At 40.4% G+C, this 25,509-nt stretch overlaps 1 protein-coding gene across 1 annotated transcript in view; it reads right to left on the bottom strand.

The window, feature by feature from the left end:
- Positions 1–25,509, bottom strand: part of TRPC4 (transient receptor potential cation channel subfamily C member 4) — a 309,718-nt gene that overhangs the window by 17,719 nt on the left and 266,490 nt on the right. Inside the window, exons 5-8 of the mRNA XM_077484180.1 lie at positions 21,965–22,104; positions 20,124–20,452; positions 16,600–16,795; positions 15,410–15,604 (exon numbers count right to left, since the gene is read on the bottom strand). Coding sequence (XP_077340306.1) covers positions 15,410–15,604; positions 16,600–16,795; positions 20,124–20,452; positions 21,965–22,104 — 860 coding nt within the window. The remainder of the gene's footprint in view (positions 1–15,409; positions 15,605–16,599; positions 16,796–20,123; positions 20,453–21,964; positions 22,105–25,509) is intronic.

Consider the following 25,509-nt stretch of genomic DNA (forward strand, 5'->3'; position numbering starts at 1 on the left):
GAGCACTAGTGAAAATCTCTGTAGGATCTCTATCCTGGTTGCTATCGCTGACCTTCTAAAAAACACTAACTGCATTCAAGACTTTCTTAGTCACTAAACTAGAACAAGCATTTAGCACATGAATGCAGTATTAAAGTGGTTGTAAACCCTTACAACACACTTTGACCTACAGGTAAGCCTAGATTAAGGCTTACCTGTAGGTCCAAGAAATATCTCCTAAACCTATACAGTTTAGGAGATATTTGCCCGAAGACAGGCACCACTGTCTATGGCGCATGCGCCGTAGACAGCGGCGCGCTTGCGCACTGAGCGCGGCATCGTCAACGACGAAGATGCCGTGCGTGTCAGCTCCCGTATGCATGTGCGGGAGTGACGTCATCGCGGCTTCGCCGAATGACAGCGGCGGAGCTGCGAGACCCCACCGAGAAGATGGATGCTCTGGACTACAGGGGACAGCGGTGACTTCGCTGGCTCCTGTGTCAGGTAAGTGATACATAATGGACTACTTTGCGATGCATAGTAGTCCATTATGCTTTACCTTTGCAGGGAATGAAAGAGAAAGTAAACCCATCAGGGTTTACTTCCTCTTTAAACCCGAAAGTAAACATTCATGATATTGCAGCTTACCAGTTCTTAGATGTGATGGCTGCATCAGATTCATTTTAGGCTATCTTTCTTCTGTTTTCATCTGTGATCCTGACAGTAATTATGTTGTTTTTTTTAAAAAGAATAAGCTCTCTTGCAGATGTAATGGATGAGACAAATCATTTTATAGTGGCAGAGGTGCTTACAGCCATCAGCTTTTATTTATTTATGTAAAACCTTTATCCCAAAAGGTAATAAAAACAGTTTACTGTAACTGCTTTTAAAGTATTAGCAGAGCTTGGCTTCAATTTGTGAACATCAACCACTCGCCTCTCCCCAGACTAACAATGCTGCTGTCCAAAAGGTGTCTCTGTTGCTCCTCCATCAAGCGTGGGGACACTCTGGATGGAGTGTGTTTTTGAAAAAATGTGTTTTCAAAAGACGTTCAAAAATTTCCCAATCAAAAACTCTCTTTAGAATACACACACTGTGTCATAAACAACTGACAGTAGGCCTACTGGAGAAGCCCAACTGGAGGGCGTAATGCGTAAGGGTGGGAGGAGCCGAGCCTGTAACATCACACAATGGCTTTCAGCGGTGAGATGAGAGTATTGATTGCTTGTTTCTATATATTACTTTGCAGGTGTTTTTAATCCCTGGTGTATAATGCATAAAAGCTTTTTGTAAAAATAGTGAGAACTATGGTCCTCCAATTTATATCTTCTGTCATGTGCTAATGACTGAATATCAAGTAGAAGGAAACAATAAGAGCACCCTGAACTGGAACCAGGAGGAGGAGGAGTGTTGCTGAAGTGCTTACAGGAGGAGTAGAGTAGAGGTGAATGAGACTCTGTAGTGGGGTCTGGTTCTGGAGGGCATTATACCTTTTAGGTGGTGGTTCACAGTAGACATGTGCACACTGAAATATTTTTTTTTCGGAATTTAGTTTTTGTCCGAAAAATACATTTATTTAGATACTCCCGAAATTAGTTTTTATTTATTCTGTTTTTCGTTAAAAATTGCATTCGTCCAAAAATCCAAATTAATTAAGGTTGAATCTGTCATTGAAGGCTTATGGTGTCTGTCGAATGTTCAAAGAAGATTTGACGGAGCAGCTAAACTGTATGACTCCGTATAGTTTAGCTGCTCCGTCGAATCTTCTTAGAACTTTCGACAGACACCATAAGCCAAAGATTTGACGTTTGTATGTTTTTCGATGCTTTGTCGAATCTTTATCATTCATGTTGAATGTATATACTTCAAACAGAAAATGGACTGGTGATAGTGATCACTAATCAGATAGGTAACAAGATAGGGTATATAGAATCTATATAGAATCTCAATCTATAATATAGAATCTATAATAATAAATCCCCCCCCCCCAGAACACTAATATCACTATCAAGTTCACAACACTAACACAATAGCAGCAGATTATTATGAAAAAGTTAAGTTGAACTGTAGCTTGCTTCACTATTGTTCTGCTGCTGTGCTTATGCTTAATTGATAAATAATTTTGGTTCTCTGACCAGCTAAGATTGACTGTCTTCTGAAATGATTCAGTGTGTGTCTCTCTCTGCTAGCAATCATAAGTGAAAGTAAGTTGGCTGTACGTCCTCCTCTTTGGTTACAATCAGCCAATAACATTCATCATCATCATTATTTTTTATGTTGAATCTTTCTAAAGTATGTCGAATCTTTTGTCTCTATGTAGAATAATCCTGGACTAAAAGAGTCAAGGTTAGGCGCATTCGACCACAGGTTCGACACAGATTAGGCACAGATTGTTATTGTCAGCGTCATGTCGAATCTCCTATCTTTATCGAACTGCTGTCACAAGGAAAACGAAAATAAAGCATTTGTTTATGTCAGATATTTAATTTTTTCAGATTCTTCACTTTCGTTATCGTTTGTTAAAACGATAACAAAAATACCTGAAATTCGTGCAGAAAACTAATGCACATGTCTAGTTCACAAGACACAGCTGAGAAGACATATGTACTGTCACTTGTTTATGACACAGTGGTGTGGATTCTGTTGAGACTGTTCTTGATTGGGAGATATTTAAAGGACTTTTGAGAACAAATTTTATTTTGATACTTATTTATGAGTATTTATATATAACTGTACTGAATGTGTATTATATGTCATACGTGATGGATTAGTGGAAACACTTGTAGAGTGTTAGCAGAAATTTTTTGCCTTGTTATTATTATTAGGCACTAGTACAATTTTGGGTGCAGTGTTATCGATCACAATTGTTTTGTGTTGGTGATTGCACTGATTGCATCACACTATCTTAATTTCCCTCAATTGTTCTGATTTCTGCCCTAAAATGCCTTTTGACTCTGTTAGAAATAGCCTTGTCAAGTCACTTTCTTTCTTTAACTGACAATGCTTACACATTGACAATACAATTTCAAGCCTTGTCACTCTTCTAGATGCAATCCTTTGTTGGGCTTAGAAAGGGAGGATGTGATGATGTAATAAGAAATATTCTTATTTTTATTTCCACCTATACCACAACTCCACTACTAAAGGAATCAAAGGATATATAGCAGATGCCCCCCCACACACACACAGGAAAGTGATGTTTAAGCAATAATGCACCCAAATGCCTATATCAAAAGCCATCTGAAAATTGAGGCCAAACTCCAATACTGGCACAAGCATATGTGTATCATTATACATTAAAAAAAAAAGTAAAAAAAAAACGTCCCAGTAGTTTTATATTTAACAGTTTTAATTTCAGAAGTAGTACCTATGTCTAACGGGACCCCAAGTATATGCAAGTATGCATATTATCATTTTCAGTGTTTCAAGTTAATCAAATCAGTCAGTCATATTAGTTACACCCTATCTTACCACTAACTCCTCCTTATTTAATTAAATAAAGCAAAATACCAAATCAGCAAATTCACCTAGTTAATTCATTATCTGTAGAAATATTATAACATGAATTAAACTCTAAATTATTCAACTAATCTTCTAATGGAAAAAAAAAACTGGCCAAATAGTCACAAAAATATAGATAACTCAATAAAATAGATGACCAAATAATTAGCATGAAATCCTGTTTGTTGAAATGCTAATTATTTCCAATAACTATCAACTTCCCCATGTAATTACTCCAAATATAATCTTTTTACAAGGCTGGCCAAAATCTTTCCCAGTGACCCCCTAATTGTTTTAGAGGATCGGGCACACAGGATCAATATTCCAGGTTTGGTGGACTTGCCCTAAAATGCTACTGGACAAGAATAAACACACTGATATACAGTATTCTCTCACCATGGTTACTATTCCAATTCATGCCCACATGGCACGCTTATGCCCCATACACACGGTCGGACATTCCGACCACAAAATCCGTCTGACTTTTTCCCACGGATTTTGGCCGAAACTTGTGTTGCATACACACGGTTGCACAAAGTTGTCAGAAAATCCGATCGTTCTGAATGAGGTGACGTCAAACACGTATGTCGGACTATAAACGGGCCAGTAGCCAACAGCTTTCGTCTCTTAGTTTATTCTGAGCATGTATGGCACTTTGGTCCATCAGAATTGTCTACACACAATTGGAATTTATGCGATCGGATTTTGCTGTCAGAAAATTTTAGATCCTGTTCTCAAACTTTGCGTTGAAAAATCCGACAGAAAAAGTCCGATAGAGCACACACATGATCGGATTTTCCGACAACATAATCCAATTGGACTTTTTCCATCGGAATTTCCGACCGTGTGTATGGGGCATTACACAAACTAATTACTGATATACCAAAACACTTTCAGACACTCATCTTTTACCAATTTTTGGCCAGGAAAAAAATCTAACCCTAAGGCCTGGAAGTCATCTGTGGTCAATAATGTCACAACAAAAAAAAACAGGAACAATTTCCTGGGTCATATGGCAGCAGGTCGGCACGATCCTGTGAGCCACCATAGCTATACGTCGGCTCCTTTAAGTGGGATAGCAGGTGCGAACACTGCCAGAGGCGCCCGCTGCTGGAGGCGCACGCATGCGCGGCCATGAGAGGCCGAACAGGGACGTGTGTGTGTAAACACACAAATCCCTGTTCTGTTCTGTGAGGAGAGACAGACAGTGAGTTCCAAATAGCTAAGAACCATGATCTGTCATTTCCTCTAGGTCAGTCCCCTCCCCCTACAGTTAGAAACAGGGAATGCAGTTAACCCCTTGATTGCCCCCTAGTGTTAACCCGTTCCCTGACAGTGACATTTTTACAGTAATCAGTGCACTTTTATAATGGGGATATTTATTATAGCAAAAAGTACAAAATATTGTGTTTTTTTTTTTTCAAAATTGTCACTCCACCAAAAGAAAGCTCTATTTGTGGGAAAAAAGGATGTCAATCTAGGTGCAGCGTCGCATGACCACACAATTGTCAGTTAAAGCGACGCAATGCCGAATCGCAAAAAATGGCCCGGTCATTCAATGGCTAAATCTTCTGGGGCTGAAGTGATTAATGAAAAAATGTTAAAAATCCTACAAGATAAACAAGAGAGGTCTGAGAGAATGTGGAACATATGAATATGCTACATACTTTCTCCAACTTAACCACTTTCAGACCGGACCAATTTGCTGGTCAAAGACCAGACCACTTTTTGCGATTCGGCACTGCGTCGCTTTAACTGACAATTGCGCGGTCATGCGACGTGGCTCCCAAACAAAATTAACGTCCTTTTTTTCCCACAAATAGAGCTTTCTTTTGGTGGTATTTGATCACCCCTGCGGTTTTTATTTTTTGCGCTATAAACAAAAATAGAGCGATAATTTTGAAAAAAACGCATTATTTTTTACTTTTTGTAATAATAAATATCCCCCAAAAATATATAAAAAAACATTTTTTTCCCTCAGTTTAGGCCGATACGTATTCTTCTACATATTTTTGGTAAAAAAAATCGCAATAAGCGATTATTGATTGGTTTGCCCAAAAGTTATAGCGTTTACAAAATAGGGATAGTTTTATAGCATTTTTATTAATAATTTTTTATTATTTTTTTTTTTACTAGTAATGGCGGCGATCTGCGATTTTTATTGTGACTGCGACATTGTGGGGGACCCATCGGACATTTTTGACACATTTTTGGGACCATTGTCATTTATACAGTAATCACTGCTATATAAATGCAGTGATTCCTGTGTAAATGACACTGGCAGTGAAAGGGTTAACCAGTGGGTGGCAGTGTAGGGGTTAAGTGTTCCTAGGGGTGTGTTACTAACTGTGGGGAGGTTGGGCTTTCATTTAGTGTACACTGATCTCTGCTCCAATCACATGGAGCAGAGATCAGCGTCACTAGTTGCTAGGCAGAATGGAAAAATGTTGTTTATACAGCATTTCCTCCATTCGGCCGCTCCGTGAGACAATCGCGGGGATGCCCGCGGCGATCGAGTCCGCGGGTCCCGCGACCGGACTCACGGGGGTCCCGATGGCACGGCGGCAACGAATATTGGACGTACATGTACGCCAATATGCCTGCCCGTGCCATTCTGTCGACGTACATCGTCGTGCGCTGGTCGGGAAGTGGTTAAAGTGGTTGTACACGCTCACATATACCCAGTGAAGTGAATAGCCTCAGATGATACATAAATATTTCAACCTCTTTCAGCAGTACATCTGGGTGGGTGTGAAGTAGAATTGAGCCAAACCCCCTCCCCCCCCCCCCCCCGGTTTGGTTTGAACAGGCAAAAATTTCGAACAGACGAACACTGTTAAAGTCTATGGGATACGAACATGAAAAATCAAAAGTGCTCATTTTAAAGGCTTATATGCAAGTTATTGCCATAAAAAGTGTTTGGTGACCTGGGTCCTGCCCCAGGGGACATGTAATCAATCCAAAAAAAGGTCATGGGTGTTCTTGGTAGGACTTAAATTAGCGCATATTTGCCATTTTTAGAAACAATACCACAGCAAAATTACATTTCTAAAGAAAAAAAGGTCATTCAAAACTGCTTGCGGCTGTAATGTATTATTGGATCCTAGTAATATAGATAAAAATCATTGAAAACAACGGCATGGGTTCCCCCCCAGTCCATTACCAGGCCCTTTGGGTCTGGTATGAATATTAAGGGGAACCCCACACTAAAATTAGAAAAAAAATGTGTGGGGGGTCCCCCCAAAATCCATATCAGGCCCTTCAGGTCTGGTATGGATATTAATGGGAACCATACGCCAATTTTTTTTTTATAATGACGTAGGGGTCCCCTAAAATCCATACCTGACCCTTCAGGTCTGGTATGGATTTTAAGAGGAACCCTGTGCCAAAATAAAAAAAAGGCATAGGTGTCCCCCCCAAAATCCATACCAGACCCTTATTCAAGCATGCAACCTGGCAGGCCGCAGGAAAAAGAGGGGTCGAGAGCGCCCCCCCCTGAACCATACCAGGCCACATGCCCTCAACATGGGGAGGATGCTTTGGGATCCCCTTGCCTGGTGATGTGGAGGTCTGTGGGGAGCTTATCAGAATCTGTAAGCCCCCTTTAACAAGGGGACCCCCAGATCCCGCCCCCCATGTGAATGGGTATCGGGTACATTGTACCCCTACACATTCACCAAAAAAAGTTTCAAAATGGTAAAAATAATAGTAGACAATTATATAAAAAAAATCTGTCCCACACTGTCCATTCATCTTCGATCACACCCCGAGAAAAAACAAAAACACAACTCCACCTCCATGGGAGGCTCCCGCTGAATAAAGCCTCTTTACACTGACAGCTGTTATATAGCTGAGGAAGGGGACATCCAGTGACATAAATGGATGACCCTGCCCCCTTCTGAAGTTACGTAACGTCACATGACATCATTGGGTGGCCTCGCCCTCAGCTTTTACATGTCCCCTGGGGCAGGACTCAGGTCCCCATGCCATTTTGTTCAATGATTTTTATCTATATTGCTGGGATCCGACAATTCATTACAGTTTAAAAAAAAGATTTTTTCCTTTAGAAATTTAATTTTGCTGTGGTATTGTTACAGGCCTACTAAGGACACCCCCCCCCCCCCCGGCATAATATTTAAAGGAATATTTCATTCTTAATGTTTCACTTTAAGGTGGTTGTAAACCCTTTATAACCCCTTTAACCTACAGGCAAGCCTAGATTAAGGCTTACTTGTAAGTGCTTGAAATATCTCCCAGACCTGCATGGTCTAGGATATATCTGCAAATCGGCGTACAGCGATTTCTTCTGCGCATGCCCCAGAGTTAGAAAGGGCACGCTGTGCCATTTCTAGCTCGGGTCATGCTGTTAAAGGCGGCTCCCATGCGCATGCGTGACATCACGCGACGTCGCACGACTCCAGCCAGTCACAGAGCCAGAGTTCGTGGCCCCGGAAGGAAGAGGGGTGAACAATGGACACTCGCTACTAGAGAGGAAGACGGGGACATTGTGGGCTTCTCCTGCAGGTAAGTGTCACATATTGGGCTACTATGCAATGCATAGTAGCCCATTATGCTTTACCTTTGCAGGGTTTATGAGGGTTCATGAGGGTTTACTTCCTCTTTAAGCATTATTAAAATCACTGCTCCTGAAAAAACATCCATTTTATAAATGTTTTTTTGGATTGATACATGTCCCCTGGGGCAGGACTCGGGTCCCCATACACGCCTTTAATATGAGCACTTTTGGATTTTCATGTTAGTGTCCCATAGACTTTAACGGTGTTCCATGGCTTTTGAATTTGCCATGAACACCGCATAATGTTTGCTGTTCAGTGAACAGGCAGACAACCAATGTTCGAGTTGAACTTACGTTCGTCTCGAACATCGGGCTCATCCCTAGTGTGGAGTCTGGGCTTACACTGTGAAGAGTTGATTGGAGGAAAGGGACCCCCCCCCCACCCACCCACCCAAAGAATGAAGGAACTTACAGAGCTGTATTTTGAAAAGACCAGCTCCCTGCTTATCTCCCTCTAAACTCTCTCCCAACAGAACTTGTCAGGCCGCGTACACACGCGCGGACTGTTGGCCCAACTTTGTCCGTCCAACAGTTTGAGCGAACAGTCCGCTCAAACTTAGCATGGACGGACATGGCCACACACGACGAACGAACAGTTTGCTGAAACCGTGCGCGATGACGTGAACGGCACGTACGACGGGACGCAAAATACGACGTCCTATACACTGCATTATAACTTTCGGCTTGAAAATCCTTTCTGAGCATGCGCGGAACTTAGTTTGACGAACAAGCCTACACACGGGCGGACTGTTCGTTGAAACAAGGTTTCAGCGGACAGTTTTTCGGAATTTCCGTAAAACCTTGTCCGTCCAACTGTCCGCTGAAACTGTCCGCTGAAAGCCCACACACGAGCGGACTGTCCGCCCAAACACTGTTCAGCGGACAAGGTTGGGCCAACAGTCCGCACGTGTGTACGCGGCCTCAGAAGTGACTCATGCTGATAACAGAGGAACAAAGCATCAGAGAGAAATGACAGCTTTGGAGAGAGATAACTAAACACTACAGATACTGTATATGTGCTTAGATCAAATGTCATGAATGGGGTTTACAATCACTTTAACCACTTTCAGACCGGACCAATTTGCTGGTCAAAGACCAGACCACTTTTTGCAATTCGGCACTGCGTCGCTTTAACTGACAATTGCGCGGTCGTGGAAACAAAATTGACGTCCTTTTTTTCCCACAAATAGAGCTTTCTTTTGGTGGTATTTGATCACCCCTGCGGTTTTTATTTTTTGCGCTATAAACAAAAATAGAGCGACAATTTTGAAAAAAACGCATTATTTTTTACTTTTTGTTATAAGAAATATCCCCCAAAAATATATAAAAAAACATTTTTTTCCCTCAGTTTAGGCCGACGTATTCTTCTACATATTTTTGGTAAAAAAAATCGCAATAAGCGATTATTGATTGGTTTGTGCAAAAGTTATAGCGTTTACAAAATAGGGATAGTTTTATAGCATTTTTATTAATAATTTTTTATTATTTTTTTTACTAGTAATGGCGGCGATCCGCAATTTTTATTGTAACTGCGACATTGTGGGGGACCCATCGGACATTTTTGACACATTTTTGGGACCATTGTCATTTATACAGTAATCACTGCTATATAAATGTAGTGATTCCTGTGTAAATGACACTGGCAGTGAAGGGGTTAACCAGTGGGTGGCAGTGTAGGGGTTAAGTGTTCCTAGGGGTGTGTTACTAACTGTGGGGGGGTTGGGCTTTCATTTAGTGAACACTGATCTCTGCTCCAATCACATGGAGCAGAGATCAGCATCACTAGTTGCTAGGCAGAATGAAGAAATGCTGTTTACAATGGCATTTCTTCATTTGGCCGCTCCGTGAGACGATCGCGGAGATGCCCGCGGCGATCAAGTCCGCGGGTCCCGCGACCGGACTCACGGGGGTCCCGACCAGCGCGGGAGCGTGCCGCCGCCGGCGCGCCCCCGATGGCAGGGCGGCAAATTTAAAGGGACGTACATGTACGCCCATTTGCCTGCCCGTGCCATTCTGTCGACGTACATCGTCGTGCGCTGGTCGGTAAGTGGTTAAGTAGAATACTGAAGGGGTGGTTGGAGGGAATCCTTGGCCAGGAAGCTCACTTTCTTTTTTCTTTTTCTTGTTGTTTCTTTTATTCCTTTCTAGTAACTTTGGCTGCTAACACTCCTTCCAATACTATTTGAATATTGAAAGATTGATGTAACTAAGATCTTATTATGAAACTTGTGTCTGAAGGATTCTAAATCTACAATGTCACCCCTGGGATAAAAACAGTTCTCTCATAACTGGTTGTTAGCTTCAAACTCAGGTCCAGAAACTTGGAACCCAATTCTATTTGATGGCCTTTCCTTTCACTTTAGGTACATATTGTACATCAACTCTGTGCCTTTAATACACGTGTTGAGTTCTGTAGAGAAAATACTACAAAGACTTCTCTATGTGTGACCTTTTATTGAAAACAAAAATCAATAAAAATCATTGAAATAGAACTATTATCTACTCAAATGTTGCCTGACAGAATCTAAAGGTAACAGGGGTTTTTAAAAACAATTACATTTTGTACAAACAAATTAATTTCTTTTTTTTCATACCAGCTGTCTCTTATAAAACGAGAGGGATTTGTCAGCTTTTCTACATATTAATGCAGGGAAAAATACAGCACTGGTAAATTTCATGAGACTGATTTACTATATTAATATTGATGTGGTTCTCAAACCTGTCCTCAAGTACCCCTAACAGGCCATGTATGCAGGTTTTCCTTTAGCTTGCACAGGTATTTTAAATCAGAACCAGTGGCTTGGTATTTTGGACAGCTATTTTATCTAAGAGAAATTCCCAAAACATGGCCTGTTGTGGGTACTCGAGGACAAGATTGAGAACCACTGCATTAAGGTACAAACCTTGAGCCTTTAGAACTACTTTAAGGCTTCATTAACATGAGCAATGGAGTTTAAATAGTTTGTTGTGTTCAGAGGCAGTTAAATGCCACCTCTGGATACAGCAACATTCTGTGAAATGGCCACATACACACTGACTGATTAGCTGTGGACAAGTTGTGTATGAAAAGAAATGTTGACCATCATGATGGTGTGCTCTGGCCCCCATTGTCACTAAGTAAGGGAAAGCTGTGTAGGACCTCATGGCAGGTAATAAGTGGATTTATTTTATTTTATTTTTACAAAGAGTGCCCCACTAGACCATAAGGGACTCAAAAGAACACTTTCCAGGTAGCCTAACTATAAATGATGATGGGTTTGTTTTAAAGCCAGCCACTGGCCACCCATGCTGGTGGGGTATTGTTGCAGCCAGCTAATGAACACCAATGCTATTAGGGATATTTTTGCAGCTAGCTACTGATCAACAATGCTGGGGGGGGGGGGGGGGTTTAAAGCTACTGTCCACCAATTCTGGGGGGAGTGTGCAGCCAGTCACTGACCACCGATCCTGAGAGGTGTGTTTTAACCAGCTACTAACCAACAATGCTGCAGGAGTTATTTTTACAGCCAGCCAATGACCACCTATGTTGTGGGGATGTATTTTTGCAGCCAGTCATTGACCACCAATGCTGGGGGACAGCATTTTTGCCCCAGCCACTGACCATCAATACTAAGGGGGTATATAACAGCCAGCAAATCACCATTAATGCTGGGGAGGTTATATGTTCAGCCAGCCACTGACCACCAATACTGGGGGAAAATTTTTGCAGCCAGCCACTAAGCACCAATGTTGGGGGGGGGGGGGGGTATTTTTATGGTAGGCCATTAATCATCAGTACTTATGACTGAAGTGTTTATTGTCTCAACAGTTGCTGGTTGCTAATGGCTAAGTAGCAGCTGACTATTTTTAAAGTTGAATTTCTTCTTCAACAAGGTAGGCTGAAAAGCATATGTGATGGAAGAGTTTTATTAGTGCTGAGTTTAACCACTTCAGCTCCGGTTTTACCCACTTCCTGACCAGGCCATTTTTTTGTGATAAAAACCTGGGCGGAAACGAATACATTGTACCTAGGTATCCAATTGACTAAAACAGTAAATCTTTTCCACACAAACTCCCATTTCTAACCAAAAAGCAGACTGAACTCAATTCCCTTTAAAAGCACAAATTTTCCTGGTCCGGCAGGCTAGCAGCATTTAAAATGTTAATGGTCCCCCTACTTTTGTACTTATTCAGGACTTCCCATACCAAAATCATACTTCACCTTTCTCAAAGCTGCATTGGGTACTTATTTGTGGGCCAAACAAAAACCCCCTATGTGCATACCATAATCTAATCAAATATAGATCAGCAGGAGGAGCAGGATATGTAGACTTTAAAGACTACTATACTGCCACCCTTCTCACACAACTAAGGGTCTGGATATGACCCATACCCTATACCAGATGGGGGCAAATAGAATCCACCAATGTACCCAACCAAAATCTAAAAACATGGCTTTTAGGCACACCTTACAACCCTCTATTGGCATAATTTATCTCACCCCCTATGGTGGCTTCACTGACAGCTTGGCACTCCTTGCTAAAGGTCCAAGACCCTTCCTCACAATTAATTCCTCCACCTATACCCAGAGAATCCCTCGCTCTTACAATTCCTGACATATCTCTAAAGGAATGGTGCCTCCACAGAATCACTAAGGTTCAAGACTTTATCAGCAATTCCAATATCAAATCATTGGATGAGATCCAAAAGGAATTCCATTTACCACCTACCACATTATTCAAATATCTCAGGTTGAAACATGGTCTCTCTTAAATAGATAAACCCCTATATGCAGTACCCAAGTCAGTGTGGCATTTTTTTCTGCAACTCCAACTCTAATCAAAAGGGGATCTCACTAATTTATTCCATCCTCGGATCAAAAAAGTAATTTTCAAAATCCAAACCACTTTTACAATGGGAGATAGACCTAAAAATCACATTTACTGAACGTCAATGGACCAATGCCCTTAAAAAATATATACAAATCTACAAGCTGCTCCATATTATGGGAATTAACTAAAAAAATCTCCCTCAGATGGCATATTACTCCTGCCAAACTTGCAATCTTCTATAAACAAGTATCCCACAAATACTGGAGGAATTGCGATCGCCGAGGGACATACAACACATCCTATCCTCCCTGCAGATATATTGGCGGGAGATATTTCAAATTCTCTCAATGGTGACACAGATTTGAATGCTTTCCTCACCTGAGTTAGCTCTATTGAATCTGACAATAGATACTCTTGCACCATCAGATTGTCACTCGGTGACACACATTTTCCTAGCAGCCAGGCTCAATATCACAAGACATTGGAAAAAAAATACACCCTCCCACGATACTAGACACCCTAGAACTGATCCATAAACATTGCACATATGAAATTATGCTTGCATCTAGCAGAGGCTCCTACTGGAACTTCTCTCGTAATGACAACCTTGGCTGCAATGGTACAGCTCTGCAATCCAGCTCTTCAATCCAGCAACATCCTCCATGATTCCATGAAAGACCTCTATAGATTCAAAAACCTGAAACTTACACATCACCAACACAACAATGGTTCACACATAAAGCAAAGTTTCTGCAATGTAAAATACTCTTGATGATTGATGCTTTGTCTGCATAACTGTTGACAGGTATTGATTAATGTATGATGACTACCAATCTGTTACCTATAGTGTATTGTCCTGTAAAACTTGTTTCTTCAATAAAAAAACAATGAAACATGAAAATGTACATATACTGTATAGGTGTCTGGAGTGTGGCCTTGTTCTCCCTTATTACAGGCTCATCAGGGGCCCCAACTTAAGATCTTACACACAAGCCCACTGAATTCAGAAAACGACCCTGGCTGGAGTGCTTAAAGTTAACAGACTGCATTGTATTATGATTCCAGGCCTGGATACATGCTACAAATATCTATCTTGGACTAAAAGATTTAAAGTGGTAGTAGAGATGCAGTACTGGTGCTTGTTACCAAATCATCCAGCTGCCCTTCAAAAACAGCACCAAAAAGAAAGATAGAAAAATTTGGTAGAACACAGAGAAAAGAAAATATGTTTTGGAATAGAATGTAATTGAGAAATTATTCAATCCAACAATGCACCATCCCAGAACTTCTAGCCAGCCACTGACATCTTCAGGGGGCCAGCTTCTGGGTCTTGATTGCTGGCCACTGTCATTGGCTGGTCCAAGATGTCACTTCCACCCAAGTATGTGAGTTCCATCAGCTTTGGCTTTGCCAAAGTTGTGCAATAAGCTGTGCTTGTGCAGCTCACTGTACATGGGGCAGACAGGCAGGTAAGTAACGTTAATGCAGAAGAGTCAAAGAGTGTCTCTTCTGTCTACATTAAAAATCTTACCTATTCGATCATTTTCATTTCCTAGCATTAAGTTCCACTTTAAAGTGATATGAGAAGCCTGGTTTTGGGAGCATTAAATACATTAAATTCACATTATTTTATTGTTAGCATTTACCCAACAGTTGCTGGTAGTTGCCATTAAAGTTGAGAAGATTTTGAAACTTCTATTTAAGAATTTATAGCAAAGCAAAGTGTTACTAAACCCAGGACCCTGCATTCACTATATCTGTTCTCCCACAGTACACAGAACATGGAAATGCAATTATTTTAGTAAATATAAACTGCTAAATACCCTTTCTCATCAGCAGTATATAGCAGTTTTGTGACTTCTATTAGTGTCCGGCCGAGCACTGGTAAAGCTTGTAGGAGGAGTTTTCATTCTACTCTGACTGCTCTATGAGGCTGCGGGACGCCTGACCTTCTGTCTGGACAGTGCTGATCATAAAAAATAAAAAAAAACACACCAAACTAAGCATGTGCAGAGTGACTCCAAAGCTCTGTTCTATCAGGAGATGGATTGGGGACAGTGGCAGAAGGAGAGGATAAGAGAACACAGGATCAAACAGCCTTTTTACACAATGCAGAGGATTAACCCCTTAGGTTCCACAGTGAGTATAAAACACATGCTTTACTGCATATACAGACTATTTTACTGTTGTGGGTTTAGTAACACTTTCAATATTTATATAGATGGGAGGTCTGGTTGCTCTTCTTCGCTTGAAAACTGAATATAATTTTTAGGAACTCTAAAAAACTTACAAATTCTAGAATGACAATGGAAGATTCGTTTGCAATCAAGTTGATCATGCCTATGAATTGGATCACACACCTAAATCTATTGGCATCTTCCCATTACAACAAGCATTGAAGCAAGTTCTAAGGATATTAATGTAAGCCATTTTTGTTATCCAAATAAGTCAAAGTGTGATTTACCAATGCTGAAAATACATTATCTACTTGTATGTTGGTGTTGTGTATGCTTTTTGTTATATATTTTTACAAGATACGTACACCGATTGTTCCAAAGCTTTCAGGCTTTTTTCTTGTGTATTGCTTGCATACTTGTTTCTGAATCCATTTAAAAAAATACCACGCAGATTTGGGGCTAGGTATTATATTGAATGGAGTGGGAAGTGTTCCACCTTCTTCAAAATAACTCATCCACAACTTTGTTCTAGCAAACTTCCATTCAATGTCTGCATGATCCTAGAAGAAAATAAAATAATGAATGTTATAATGCAAAAATAATTTTCTTAACAATGTCTATGTATTTCCAAGTCAAACATGAATTGACTCACTACAGCATACCCAACCTCATAAATTGCCTAATTTTTTAGGGTTATTCTCCTAAAAGGCTCAGAATCTGAACATGCAGGATTTTCTATAAGAACTGTTTTATTATTGCTTATAGCAGCACTCTGTGATACACACAATAGAGAATGGAAGGGGGGGGGGGGCTTTAAAGAATAGAATAGAATCATGTGATGAGAGGCTGCTTTGATACTCATTCTGCATTGAGTGAGCTTTACTACAACTATGTACTAGATAAAACATTATTTAAACTGAACTTGTACCTTGAATATGCACGCTTTACATATTTGTAAAAGCTCTTAAAAACAACACCAACATTGGGGAATAACTCCTGCTACTGACACCAACAATGGGGAACTTTCAGCTAGTACTTGTCGCTTCGTGGTGTGCTGGCAAAGATGTACATTGACCAGTGATGCTTCCAGTCTCCAGCTGATTGTTGCTGTAGCACCCACTACATCTGAGCCTAATCCATAGTAGGTAAGGTTGAAAAAAGACAAAAGTCCATCCAGTATAACCTGTTTAGTTGCACATGTGTCCCAGGGTACAGTCACTGGCAATTATAAGGAACTGGACCAGGGACTTCAAACTGACATTTTAAAATTTGCTTCTTTATTTTATCCTCCAATTTGTCCATCAGAATTCACATATTTCAGTGTTACAAACAGCACAACAGAGCGTGACATTAAAACTGTGCTACATTTTTGGTCAGAACTAACTCTTTCTCAAGCAGGCATTACAAACTCCTTTGCTACTTCACAGCTACTCCTGCTTGAGGAAAGACTGGCTACTTTATTTTTTCTGACATGATTTTATATTGTAGGGTTGTTATAGAAGAAATATGTTATTAGGTATTTGTAATAAAAAGGTAAAAAAAAAATGTTGCTTACAGCAATGAGCTGGTAGGAGTTGTTCATCATAGCTATTAACATGTTTAGAAGAACAACCAAGGAGATGACATTATAGGTCCCAAACATGGTTGCACCGACAAATTCTGTGAACTTGTGATCAGGTTGCACCTTTGTTACATAGAGATTGATGAGACCAAAAATTGACCAGAACAAGGACTGAAGAGTCTCAAATAACCTACAAAGAAAGAGAATACATTGGGTAGTAAAAAGTGTGTATAAATCATGTATATGTGTATATATGTGGATAGAATCCAACAAGCTTTAAGGAAATAATAAAAAAAAAAATTACAGAACAAAATAAATACAATAAAGGTACAGCAGGCTGCTTGTTTTTAGTGAAAAAAAAAAAAAAGCTTTGTGGTCTACATATATATATATATATATATATATATATATATATATATACATACATACATACATATATATATATATATATATATATATATACCCCTCACATTTTTGTAAATATTTTATTATATCTTTTCATGTGACAACACTGAAGAAATGACACTTTGCTACAATGTAAAGTAGTTAATGTACAGCTTGTATAACAGTGTAAATTTGCTGTCCCCTCAAAATAACTCACACAGCCATTCATGTCTAAACCACTGGCAAAAAGTAAGTACACCCTTAATTGAAACCATCCAAATTGGGCCCAATTAGCCATTTTCCCTCCCCAGTTAATGTGACTCATTAGTGTTACAAGGTCTCAGGTGTGAATGGGGAGCAAGTGTGTTAAATTTGGTGTTATCGCTCCCACTCTCTCAAACTGTTCACTGGACGTTCAACATGGCACCTCATGGTAAAGAACTCTGAGGATCTAAAAAAATATAATTGTTGCTCTACATAAGAGTAGCCTTAGTCTATAAGAAGATTGCCAAGACCCTGAAAATGAGCTGCAGCATGGTGGCCATAAAGCAGCTTAACAAGATAGGTTGCACTCAGAACAGGCATCGCCATGGTCGACCAAAGAAGTTGAGTGCATGTGCTCAGCGTCATATCTAGAGGTTGTCTTTGGGAAATAGACATATGAGTGCTACCAGCATTGCTGGGGCGGGGGGCTCAGCCTGTCAGTGTTCAGACCATATGCCACACACTGCATCAAATTGGTCTGCATGGCTGTCGCCCCAGAAGGAAGCCTCTTCTGAAGATGATGCACAAGAAAGCCCGCAAACAGTTTGCTGAAGACAAGCAAACTAAGGACATGGATTACTGGAACCATGTCCTGTGGTCTGATGAGACCAAGATAAACGTATCTGGTTTAGATGGTGTCAGATGTGTGTGCTGACAACCAGGTGAGGATTACACAGACAAGTGTGTCTTGCCTACAGTCAAGCATGGTGGTGGGAGTGTCATGGTCTGGGGCTGCATGAGTGCTGTCATCACTGGGGAGCTACAGTTCATTGAGGGAACCTTGAATGTCAACATGTATTGTGACATACTGAAGCAGAGCATGATCCCCTCCCTTCGGAGACTGGGATGCAGGGCAGTACTCCAACATGATGATGACCTCAAACACAGCTCCAAGACAAACACTGCTGTGCTAAAGAAACTGAGGGTAAAGGTGATGGACTGGTCAAGCATGTCCGCAGATTTAAACCCTACTGAGCATCTGTGGGGCATCCTCGAACGGAAGGTGGAGGAGCGCAAGGTCTCTAACATCCACCAGCTCTGTGATGCCGTCATAGAGATGTGGAAGAGGACTCCATTGGCAACCCATGAACTCTGGTAAACTCCATGCCCAAAAGTGTTAAGGCAGTGCTGGAAAATATTGGTGGCCACACAAAATATTGACACATTGGGCCCAATCTGGACATTTTCACTTAGGGGTGTACTCGCTTTTGTTGCCAATGGTTTAGACATGAATGGCTGTGTGTTCAGTTGTTTTGAGGGGACAGCAAAGTTATACAAGCTATATACTCACTACTTTACATTGTGGCAAAGTGACATTTTATCAGTGTTGTCACATGAAAAAAAAAAATACACACACACACATACACACACAACCACACACACACACACACAGGGGGTTATTTACGAAAGGCAAATTCAAAGCCAAACTACAAGTGCAAAGTGCACTTTCAATTGCACTTGGAAGTGCAGTCACTGTAAATCAGAGGGGTAGATCTGAAATGAGGGGAAGCTCTGCTGATTTTATCATCCAATCATGTGCAAGCTAACATGCTGTTTTTTGTTTTCCTTGCATGTCCCCCTTGGATATACAGCGACGTAAGCAAACAAAAACAAATAATTGTTGCGGTTCACATACACTTTAGGAAGATATTGATTCTCATTCTCTCCCAGAAACACAACATCAAGTGAGGGGAAATTTCTCCAAAAGGGGGGAAATTTCCTCTTGAGACTTGTTAACAAAACAAGTGCGCCAATGGAATTTTGCTCTTCTACGACTGGAATTTTAGATTTTCTCTCACTTTCAGTTCTGGGGACAACAGCCACTTACTCTTCCCTATTTTATTCAAAATGAAAAAAAAAAAAAAAAACTACTTTAGAAATACTTAAATGAGAAATGAGTGAAGCTAAATATGACTAGTGGGCTGGGAATTCGACTTTTCAAATGTTCAGATGTGTTTGCATACAGTAAATTGCACATTACACAGCAATGTAATATTATCTAATATAACTCAATTTGTATTTTCACTTTTTGCAGCTAGTTTAGGATACCACTTACTTTATATTTGTTACATATTCTCATTCACTTAGCATAACTTAAAAACAAATTTGAAAAAATGCTGCATACCATTTTAAAATGTTCTTTTTTGAAAACTCCAGTGTTGAAAAATCTTACTTATTCTGAACTTACTTTGCTGGGGGGCTTTGTTTGCCATAATTAAGCCTGTCTGTGCAGTGCTAGCAAATCCTGAACACTGTATGTCTTAGCACAGGGTTAAAGACTTAGAAGCTAAGCTTCTTGCATTATATATCAATGAGAGGACACTCAGCCTGTACTAAGCCCTTCTTTTTAGAAAAGTCTACTGCCACGTACCCACAATCGGACTTTCCGCCAATAAAGTGAAGTTGGCTGAAAATTTGAGAACCAGCTCTCAAACATTTGTGGGCGGAAATTCCGACAGAAAATGTTCGATGGAGCATACACACAGTTGGACTTTCCAACAACAAGTTCACATCGTACATTTCCCGTCAGAAAATCCGGCCGTGTGTACGTGGCATCACTCTGACAATGTTCAGAAATGCTTTCATTCAGCCATGACACATTGGGCTCCATTCACAAAGCAGTATCTTCATGCAGTATTTACCGAGCATTTTCAGCATTTTGTGGTAAATACCACAAAACAGCATAGTGAATTGACAATTTCAGGATCACAAGCGATATTTAGGGAAACTGTATCTGGACACCTAAATAGCGCATGCGATCTGCTTTAGTGAATGGAGCCAATTTTCCTGAGATACGTCTAAAAGGTAAGAAATATGTATGAATAGGCTTTCCATCTAATGTTAAAAAAAAAAAATCAAAGTTAACTTACGTTGAGAAGGCATTATTTTGTTTTTCACAACGGATGCCAGTGCAGTTCAAGGTTTTATTATCAAAGTTGTTGGTGTCGTAGTTGAAGTACAATTGATTCAAACCATTGGCAAATGCAAGTAGCACAAGACAGTATATAAAAAGGAACTTTAAAATGTCCAGAAGCATTCTTCCTAAAGAAATCTGAAGGGGACCCAGGTGAGAATTAGCTGTAAACAATGAAATCAGCCGCAAAGAGCTAAAGATGTTGGCGATAGCAAATAATGCTTCAGCAACCAGTGTTGGATGCCACATGTCCCATTCATTTCGAGTAATTAATTCTGATTTGTACTGCCAACAACAGAAAAAAAAAAAAAAGAAAATGATTATTTATGTATTTTTCCAAGTGAAAATTGTAAAATGTAATCCATAAAATGAACCTATGGTCAAATATAAAATACAGTACATTTTTGCTTTCTCTACCGGTATATCCCATCTCCTCCTTACTTACTCTGACACTTGCTTTGTTTTTTTGAGTGGGTACATTTAAAAAGACATATTATGGAGATAGGCTAAATCCCTCAACATTCACAATGTCTTCCCATGTACTAAGTATGTTTAAAAAAGTCTTTCCTTCGGCTAAATAGTTTGTTTAAGTCTCTTGCTGAGATTTTTGTCTTTAAAGGGTTACTCCACTTTTGTGGGGGGAAAAAAAGCAAAAAACAACAACAATATAGTGTATACAGTTGCAGTTCAAGTCATATTGTAATTGAATGTTATTAAAAATTACCTTTCCTTTTCAATCTGCAGCCGCTGTCATTTTCTGTAAAATGCAATATGGCTACCTGTAGGTGTTTTGCACACTGTACACAGGTGTAAAGAACGCCCCCTGAAAATGTAATTTCCTGCTTGTGTGATTGGCTTACTGATTTTCCCAGAGGTCTGTACTTAGATACACATCAAATTTTTGGCATCCCCAGCAAAAAATTCGGGCTTTCACATTGGGATTGCAGATGAGGCTTCTTTCAAGCGCTTTACAGGCGCTTTTTTTAATGCTAAAGCGCCTGAAAAACGCCTGACAATGCCCCAGTGTGAAAGGAGTCTAAGGGTTTGATTTACTAAAACTGGAGCACTCAGAAACTGGTGCAGCTGTGCATGGCAGCCAATCAGCTTCTAACTTCAGCTTGTTCGAATAAGTTTTGACAAAAAATCCTGGAAGCTGATTGGTCTCTATGCACAGCTGCAACAGATTTTGCACTCTACAGTTTTAGTAAATCAACTCCTGTGTGACAACAATATTTGGCCACATGATTGCACAGATTGTAGTTATTTGAGAGCAGTAAGAGGGCCTCTTTAATGCCAAGGACAGGGAAGCCTCTTCACAGAAGGTTAAGTCTGACTCAAACAACACCCCTCAGTCTCTTTACCAGTTCTAGGGGCGGGGACTCACTATTGACAATGTAAATTATCCCTCTCAGGCAGATAATAACAATGGTGTAAAGGTACGGGAAAAACAAATAATTTGAACCAATGCGGAAAGGAAGAATGAAGGTAGCTAAATTGAAAGCAGGTAACACAGGGTTTTTACAGCTGCTATGGATTGTTAAACTAACCAGCACTTATACAGTACATGAAGCAGAATTGGGGAGTGTGATTTTCAACACCTCCTCAAACACTACCCAGTCCTAAGTGGTTGATGATAGAAAACATTAGTTTTCATTTTTTACAATTAAATGCATTTTATTATTTATTTTTTTGTTCAATTATTTTATGTAAAACAATTTTGGTTTTTGAGATTGTGGACTCCTTAGGTACTTATTTGTATTGTCCATGTGAATGATCAACAATTTGTTTTTACTGTACCTGTGAATATGCAACAATTTTCAATGAAATAGTTGCTAGGTATAATGAATTCATCACAAAATCCATTAAGTTCCACCAGTCATGGACGTAATCTTGAAATCCTCCATCCCACATCTGCTTGATTTCAGCCCATATGATACCTATTGATGGAGAAAAACAGTAGTTTAGAATAGATATATTTAGAAATTTCAATAAGCACATTAGATAGGTGGTCAAGGGCCTGAATAATGAAGCTGCAGCAATAGCATTTAAAGTGGTTGTAAACCTGTAGGTCCAAGAAATATCTCCTAAACCTATACGGTTTAGGAGATATTTACAAAAAGACAGCCACCGCTGTCTACGGCAGATCGCGGCAATATGCCGCTTGTGTCGGCTCCCGTGCGCATGCGCGGGAGTGATGTCATCGCGGCTCCGGCGAATCACAGCGGCGGAGCAGCGAGACCCGGAAGTCACTCCGGGATACATGGCAGCGGCGAAGAGGAAGACGGCGGACCGCTTCGGGGGCTTCGTTCTCAGGTAAGTTATTCATAATGAGCTAATATGCTATGCATACTAGCTCATTATGCCTTTGCCTTACAGGGTGTTTTTTTTTTTTATATTGCCTTTACTTCCTCTTTAAGGCACCTTAAAAATGCTCTTATGGCATACTAAAGTGGCCTCTTAACCAATGTTATACCAGTTATTTTTAGCATGTCTTAAGCACCATTTAACACTTTTTAAGTGATATTGCCACTTGACAAATTTATGATAAATGGAGATGTCCAGGGAAAAGGAAATCGCTTGTTTATTCAGGCCCTATTTATCTGCAATTACATGATCATGCTTGCGCAACCATTTGCTATAAAAGCTGGCAATTCAATACAACAATGAAACGCAACAGTTCTCTAGGAGAATAACTATATTTTCACTCTACTACATTGACTAATGCACCAAGCAGGGCTCGATTTATCATTAGGTTCCCTATTTACATTGACTGGCAAAACTATGTATCACAACAAAATTAGACATCATAGCCAAACAAAACATGCTGAGGCTCAAGGTAAAAATGTGAAGGAGATGGCTTGTCCATACTGCATCAGTGCACCTAGAACTCTACCCTACGAGCAGTTCACTTTTAGGTTTATGGACTCAGAATGGGTGAATTGTAAGTACACGATACAGGATGGGAAAGGAGGAGGGTTGGAGGGGCAGCCCTTCTGATTTTAGTGCCCTCGTGGGGGGGGGGGGGGGTGCACCATAAGCATGCTCCAAATTAGTGAGAATACTACAGATCGCTGGTGGGCAACAAGTGGACTGCAACTTTCCTTCTCCCGGCTCACGTCTTTCTGTCTGACAGTTACTGCTGTCACTCTTCCCTTCAACTTGCCTACTTCTGCCCCCTTCACCCCAACCACCCACAGCCTACATGGAAAACACACAGTCATTTGCAACCTCCTGCCCACCCCCAGCTGCTAGAAACCAAGTGAATAGCCACACATGCCCAGTGCACCCTCCATTACAACTATGGGCAACCAAAGCATTGGGGACAACAGCATACCTAGAGCACACAGGGTGTAAGCCTATCTGCATCAATCATTAGCAGTAGGGGATGGGGCACAGTTTAGCATCTTTGCCCTGGGTGTTCGACCACCTGGCCTTGGCACTGATGGCAATAACATAATATGTGGTTGGATGTGAGGCACTCTTTGCAGCCTTGTCATCTTAGGTCATGGTCCATATAGGCTATGCAGAAATTCAGCCCTGGCACCCAGTTTATTAGCAATGAATCATAAAATATCTTATTTGTCTATAATATGTAATGCTAGTTAAAAATTGTAACTCTAGATATATGGCTTTCTTCAAAGTATATCTAAAGGAAAAAAAAAATTCACTTTACATAGAGTAGGGGAGGGTTAAAACCAGAGCCAGATTATTTTTCTGGGTCATCTGTGTCTTTTTAGCTCTTGGTCAGCTCTGTCTACACCTGATTTTGATCAATGAGAAAACAAGTGCATTTGTGTGAATGAGCCTCTAGCTGCTCAAGGAAAAATAATGCAAAAAAAAAAAAAAAGGTTGGCCATGGATATGATTGGTCATGATTTTAACCACATGGAGTTTGGCACTGTTATTTTTCAGCACAGAGCTCCTGGCGCACACAGTGATGCCCAAATCAAATGACACCTTACACTATCTCTCCCTCTACTGCTCCCCTAACCTTCACATCAAGCCACCCTTAGGAAAGCGAAAATCTCAACTTTTAGCAACAATTATAAAAATGTAAAAAGTCTCCCATCAGGTATTTTTTTTAAAAGATACCATTCAGGCCGCACTGATCACCTTTTATCCAGGGCTTCAGTCTTCCAGGTTGACATTAATTCCTGCCCCTTAAGTCAGAGTCCTAGGCATTTTATGGACTCCCCCCACCCGCGCATTTGTGATCATTTCCTATTATCTACGTGGCCTTTTTTTTTCCTGCAGTGCAAATACCTTTTTTTTCTTGTAAAACCTCTGCTTCCACATTACCTTATTATATTAAGTAATAACGTACATTAGGTATGTCATGTCTGTATGCCCATTGGCTCTTGGGATATGAGTGTCATCAATCCCAGGGGTCAATGGGCATCCACCACTACAATAAGTGTGCTGTGCTTTGTACACACTGTGCATGCAAAAGATAGGGAGGTGCGTGCTGGGTATCCAGCAGCTCCATATCCCGAAAGGAGATACCAGTGGGCCTCTGATGCCCACACTGAAGATTACAGCATGTTTGTGGGTTTAGCAAATTAAATCATTAAAAAAAAACAACATTTAGAAAACCTACATTAACTACTAATCCTGTTTAATAGCATTAGGAGCAAACAACACAAGGTGTTTTTAAAAATAAAGAAAACTGTGTGAACTCCGCTTTAAGGGAGGGTTATCTCATCACACTTCATCTAGAAGTTTGAGAATATATTGTGAGTACATGGTTCACCTTTGGCAGACCCTGAGGAGTATCAACATGGTACCACAATAAAATGTAAGGACCACATTAAAAATAAAAAGCTTGGGGGATGTCTTAACCACTTGACCACTGGACACTTAAACCCCCTTCCTAACCAGACCAATTTTCAGCTTTCGGTGCTCTCACACTTTGAATAACAATTACTCAGTCATGCAACACTGTACCCATATGAAATTTTGTCCTTTTTTTTCACATAAATAGAGCTTTCTTTTGGTGGTATTTAATCACCGATTTTTTATTTTATTTTTTGCGCTATAAATAAAAAAAAACGGAAAATCTAGTAAAAAAAAAAATATTGGAGAGTATTGGCGAAGTATTGGCGAGTATTGGCAGAGTATTGCAGTGTTGCAGAGTATTGCATAATGTTGCAGAGTATTGGCAGAGTATTGCACAGTGTTGCAGAGTATTGCACAGTGTTGCAGAGTATTGGCAGAGTATTGCACAGTATGGGCAGAGTATTGCAGACTATTGGCACAAAGCAGCGCTGTGGGCACTACACATTCAGCCCACAGCGCTGCTGCCATCTCTCTTCCTCTCCCCTCGCACTGTACTGATCAGTACA

The sequence above is a fragment of the Lithobates pipiens genome, unplaced genomic scaffold, assembly GCF_037356315.1.
Source record: "Lithobates pipiens isolate NorthernLeopardFrog02 unplaced genomic scaffold, aLitPip1_a1.2 Scaffold_16, whole genome shotgun sequence".
NCBI classification, from domain to species: Eukaryota; Metazoa; Chordata; class Amphibia; order Anura; family Ranidae; genus Lithobates; species Lithobates pipiens.